At 43.0% G+C, this 6,000-nt stretch overlaps 1 protein-coding gene across 1 annotated transcript; it reads left to right on the top strand.

Annotated features, from left to right (window-relative positions):
• Positions 1-250: 250 nt before the first annotated feature.
• PPP1R3C (protein phosphatase 1 regulatory subunit 3C) lies at positions 251-4,925 on the top strand. The gene is made up of 2 exons (XM_050803010.1): positions 251-390; positions 2,504-4,925. Exons 1-2 carry the CDS (start codon positions 377-379, stop codon positions 3,441-3,443), a joined length of 954 nt encoding a protein of 317 aa, XP_050658967.1. The 5' UTR covers positions 251-376; the 3' UTR covers positions 3,444-4,925.
• Positions 4,926-6,000: the final 1,075 nt, after the last annotated feature.

Genomic DNA, 6,000 nt, shown 5'->3' with positions numbered 1-6,000 from the left:
CCCGTTGCATGCGGTACGTGCCTGCCCGGCCCCTCGCCCAGGGTTCCCGTTACGCGGCTGCGTCCAGCTGGCCGCGGAGTCCCAGAACCTCCCCGGGATGCCCAGCTCGCGCTCTGCACGTCCGGCCCCGGGGCGATCATATTCCCGGGGCGAGGGCTCGCGCCCCAGCTGGGTGCTGGTTGGTCGCGCCATGGGGCCCGAGGCCCGGCGATTGGTCCCAGGAATCGGGTCACGTGCTTCGGAGCAGATAAGCGGCCTCTAGGCGCCAGGCCCTCAATCTCTCCCAGCGACCGCCGCGGGGGAAGGCAGGGAGCTGTGGTTCGAATTTGTGCAGGCAGTGGGTGCTGGCTTTCACGGTCCGCCGCCTGTCTGCCTAATGAGCTGCACCAGGTAGGTTCGCTGCACCTCTGCGCGGTAGGAACACAGGGGAACGCACAGCTGTGGGGAAGTTGGGGGGGCGTTTCAGTTCTGTCATGAGGATAAGGGAACTGACTGCTTAGTTGAATCTGGCAACCGAGAGGGCTTGGAGGTGTAGAAATTTGACTCTATTTCTTAAGCAGAGCCTATTTTAGCAATCAGTATCTTAAAGCAGAAGTTATCTTAACGTGAATCAGCTTGAGTTCTGATTTTCTCATGGATGCGGCTGTTCTTTTGGTCCTGCACAAATGTCGCAAGGACTCAGGCAGCTGAAGTGGTGAGAACAGCACTCTGACATTGCTGGTTAGGTGGTTTAGCTTGGAGGAAAAAAATTACAGGACGACGTTTGCATTCATTCGTCCTTCTTATCACAGTTTGCCATAGCACAATCTCAAGAGTTTGAGCAAACAATTACTTTTAACTCTTGTCCAGGACTTAAAGTTCCAAGGAAATCACCCAAAGTAAAACTGTCTTTCTATAAATGCAAAAAGTAAAAATAAAATAAAATAAAAAAACTGCCATAAAACTACTTTAAATAGCTTCTCCAGACATAGCTTAGCAGAAGACTTCTCTAAAAATCCTGCCTATTAACTATTATTAGACCCACAAATATAGCTTTAGCTTTCATTTGTTTGTTCTAAGTTTGCAGGTCTCCCAGAAAAACCCCAGAGCTAATACAGTAAATTCTGCGAGTGTTATTACCCATTTTTGTGATAATGACCACTTGGATACATATTTAGAGCTGCTGTGAGGAGAGTTACTAAAGCCAGACTGAGAAATGTCGTGTACAGTATACACACACCTCTTACTTGTAAGGCTAAGATAGGGAAAAAAATCCTAATGCCATAAGCTTGGAAATATATAATGAGGGCTAAAGGCCAGAGAAAAGTCTTCTTTATGGATGCTTCTTGGTTTAATATTGCTGAGCATAGTCATGTTTAAAACTTTAAATAGCTTTATTGTCTTTCTACTTATAAATGTCTATTAGAAAATGCCAAAAAAGGAACAAAAATGAAAATAGATAATCTATAGTCCTATCACCCAGAGATAATAATTATTACATTATTAGGAAAGGTGTATTTCTTACAGAGTTTTTCAATATTTATAAGTTTGCATACATATAATGTATATTTTAAAACACGCCAACTTTCAGGTAATCAGGTTTTCCACTTAAATGTGGACTTGTCATGGGCATCTCTTTAGATGAATTATCAGTTACACAGTTTGTAAGTACATATGAATTATTGACTTGTATTTCAGTGGTTATTTGTGAAAAATGAGGAAAAGCATGACAATCAAAGTACAAAGAGAATTCTTTGACTTCTTCTCTAGCCTTCTCACTCTCAAAACTGTTGCATGTTATTTTTGTTTTTTTTTTTGTTTTTCAAGTGAATTACCTTACCAGAGAAGTGTCAATCAATTTAGCAGCAAAATAAGCCAAAGTAGCCAGAGGGAGCAGAGGGTCTGGAACTGTGGCTTCTGAACCTCTCTGGTCATTAGAATCACCTGGGAAGCTTTAAGAGCATATCCATCCCTTGGCCCTAGCCCCAGAAGTTCTGCCTCAGTGGTTCTGAGTCCCAGGAATTGGAAAGAAAGAAAAAAGAAGAAAGAGAGAGAGAGAACGAGAGGAAGAGAAAAGAAAGGAAGGAAGGAAAGGAAGAAAGGAAGGAAAGGAAGCAGGGAAGGAGGGAAGAAAAGAAAGAAAGAAAATGAATTCCCCAGGCATAGTGACCAGACAGGTTTGAGGACCACTGGTCCAGAACAGAGCACACAGTTCTCAAGGCTGCCTGGGAGATAATCAAATCGAACCCTTTTATTTCTCAGATGGGGAGACTGAGACCCCCATCACCCTCTAAGTGTTTTAAGCAGTTAACACTTAGCCTTTAGCCAGCCAAGGGTAGAGGTGGACATAGAAAGAAGATCTGATCAGTTAATACTGTTCTCTTTTACTATATATGATAGCACCTGCCTGATATCTACTGCACTGGCTAAAATTCAGTCAGCACAAAAATAGTACATATGTATTTGGCACTGGGAAAGAGCACTTCCGATCCAGGTGATAATCCCTCTTCCCTTTGCATTCCAGAATGATCCAGGTTTTAGATCCACGTCCTTTGACAAGTTCGGTCATGCCCGTGGATGTGGCCATGAGGCTTTGCTTGGCTCATTCACCACCTGTGAAGAGTTTCCTGGGCCCTTACGATGACTTTCAACGAAGACATTTTGTGAATAAATTAAAGCCTCTGAAACCATGTCTCAACATAAAACAGGAAGCCAAATCACAGAATGACTGGAAGTGCTCGCACAACCAAGCCAAGAAGCGCGTTGTGTTTGCTGACTCCAAGGGCCTCTCTCTCACCGCCATCCATGTCTTCTCTGACCTCCCAGAAGAACCAGCGTGGGATCTCCAGTTTGATCTCTTGGATCTTAATGATATCTCCTCTGCCTTAAAACGCCACGAGGAGAAAAACTTGATTTTAGATTTCCCTCAGCCTTCAACCGATTACTTAAGTTTCCGGAGTCACTTTCAGAAGAACTTTGTCTGTCTGGAGAACTGCTCGTTGCAAGAGCGAACAGTGACAGGGACTGTGAAAGTCAAAAATGTGAGTTTTGAGAAGAAAGTTCAGATCCGTATCACTTTCGATTCTTGGAAAAGCTACACTGATGTGGACTGTGTCTATATGAAAAATGTGTATGGTGGCTCAGATAGTGATACCTTCTCATTTGCCATTGACTTACCCCCTGTCATTCCAACTGAGCAGAAAATTGAGTTCTGCATTTCTTACCATGCTAATGGGCAAGTCTTTTGGGACAACAATGATGGTCAGAATTATAGAATTGTTCATGTTCAATGGAAGCCTGATGGGGTGCAGACACAGATGGCACCCCAGGACTGTGCATTCCACCAGACCTCTCCCAAGACAGAGTTAGAGTCAACAATCTTTGGCAGTCCGAGGATGGCTAGTGGGCTCTTCCCAGAGTGGCAGAGCTGGGGGAGAATGGAGAACTTGGCCTCTTATCGATGAATTAAGCAACAATGTAACTGGTCTTGACTTGTCATATTCCCCCATGCAATCCTAGGTCTGTATCGCTCAATTTTAGGCAGCCTTTGCTACTCCATCAGTAGATTTAGATTTGAGCTTTTGAGACCTGGCTATGGAAAAGAAAGCCACTTGAGAATTTAGTGTTGGGGTCTATACAGATGATGTTACCCAATTTGGCTTTGGAGGTTCAAGTAACAGGTTGAAAACTATTTTTATAAAGGTGATACTTTTGCAGTGCCCTCCCTCCTTCCCTCTCAATCCACTAGCTTTCATGTTGGGCAAGGAAAAGTTGAAGAAGGATGGCTGATGGTGATGGAAAGCTGTGTTAATGGTATGAGGAATGTGTGAAAAGTATACACAAAGGGCTCTGAAGCTCAAGTCAGAGGAGTGGGAGGTCTGATCATTGTTGGTGGAAAAAATGTAAGGTTATTTGTGTTTTTAAGTTGGTTTTACAATTCTTTCCTGGGGAAATTATTTCTGGAGGGGAAAAAGATCCATTCTACATATCCATGTGGAGAAAAGTCAAATAACCTTTAAGAATGTGGGTGGTATTGGAGAAAGATGAATTATAGCTCTGGAGAATCAAGATCTTAAGTGAAGCCTTTCTGTTCAGATGTGATCTATAAAAAAATTATAATTTGGGGAAAGTTTAAGCAAATCTGGCTTTGCAGTCCTGATGTTATAAGTGACTTTGTGATCAAAATGTCAGGCTTGGGTTCTTGTTATAGAATGCTTGGTGTAGAAAAACCATGCCATCATCAATGACTAACAACATGTAGGGACTTCATGTCATGTCAAAGATAGTTCTTTGCAAGTGCCTTGATTAAATCAGAAAACTGTCATCGTTTAGCCCAAATATCTGAATGGTCATCTGATAACTCATGAGTTTTTGTCCTCATAAGATGGTCCGCTCTGTACACAGGCATTCCTCATGCAATAATGTTGTATCTTTGAGACCATTGTCAGTGTACACAACTCACATCCTTCATATTGAAGGTGACTCATTTTTCTGCACACTTTTTTGATGTGATGTTTGACGTGAGGCCCGACACTAGGATTCTCAATGCAAGAATCCAGTACCTTGCACATAGAAGTAGCAACCCATCACTTGCCTATTTTCATCTTGCTGTTTTCTTTTTTTTTAAAAATGGATGTGACTTGTTTTGAATGTTTTGTATTATACTTGTTTTTGTGTGTGCATTAATTCATTCTGTAGGCTCTTAAGAAAGGGAGTCCCAGAATGTTGCTTCTATTATTGTGCACAACCATTGAGAAGTGTTACAAGAATGCAGTTAATTTTAACATGTGTGATGTGTCATGGTGGAAAAGTACTATTGGAATAGCTCTGCAGTGACAGAATTTGAAGTTTGGCTAGCATCCATACTTTTTTACTGTAAATATTTCACTCTCCTCTAGCTATCCTTGATGAGCTTCTCACTTCAAGAATAAATGTGTTTGATATAAGACCTGAGTATATTTTCTTTCTCAAAGCCACAGTCAAATAAGAAACTCAACTGACATTCTCATTTTTCGTTGAGGAACAACTGAGCAGAGTTAGTATGGACTGAGACATGGATCCATCTGAGGATATTCACAAGGCCCCAGTCTCATTAGTGAGCACACTTCCTACCACCTGACCATTGGGGCTGGGGAGCAGGGGCAATAACTTGAGCTGTTGCTACTGCTTCTTCCCCCACCCTGACTGTCCTCATCTATGGTTTCTGCTCACATACACACAATCTCTGCTGGGTCAGGGTTATGTTGGAGGCCATGTCTCAGCTTTAAAATGGGGAAGGAGTTGGTGTGGGAAAGGTTGGAGTGGCTTCTACTCTTAGGCTACAGCACATTCCTGAATGGGCAGAACTTGCAGCTGCACAGAGGGGCATAGGGAAGGAGCAGTAGGTACCAGTCCTGGAATGAAGGGAGCAGCACAGCTCCTTGGGGTGAGAGGCAGCAGGTCCATGAACCTAAGTTGTTGCTCCAGTTCGGCCTAAAATCTGCACAGTGTATCTAAAGAAAGATCTGCACCGTGTTGACCAATTTGCTAAAAAGTCCAATTATGAAGAATAAACTTTTATCATATCATAGAATTCTCTGTGTCAGAGCTGTAAACTACAGACCTGCAGGCTGTGTCTGGGCACAGATGTATTTTATTTGACACGGGATTTTTAAAGAATTAATTGCCATGATATAACAATCCGCCAACTGCATTAAATATCTGGGTTTACTTTTTTTCCTGAAAAAATTGTAAGGTCTCCTCGCATGGCAACAAATACATGAAGTTGAATAGCAGCTGTGCCCCTTAGATGGGGCATGCATCCTAGATGGGTCATACTGCCTCGTTTTGGCCACAGTCTCCACCCATGGCTTCACTCTCTCACACTATCTGCGGAGCTCTGCAAGTGTTGGAATTTATAGCCCCTATTTTGTTTCCTCTCTATTTATGCTGATGGTTCGGTGGACTGCCCTGTTCCCAGGGGATGGAGAAAAACCAAACTTGGGTCTGACAGGGACCTCGAAGACCATGGGGGCTCAAGTG

The sequence above is a fragment of the Macaca thibetana genome, chromosome 9 (genome assembly GCF_024542745.1).
Source record: "Macaca thibetana thibetana isolate TM-01 chromosome 9, ASM2454274v1, whole genome shotgun sequence".
Classification (NCBI taxonomy): Eukaryota; Metazoa; Chordata; class Mammalia; order Primates; family Cercopithecidae; genus Macaca; species Macaca thibetana.
The sequence above is the reverse complement of the archived record's forward strand: the minus strand, read 5'-3'. Positions and strand labels throughout refer to the sequence as shown.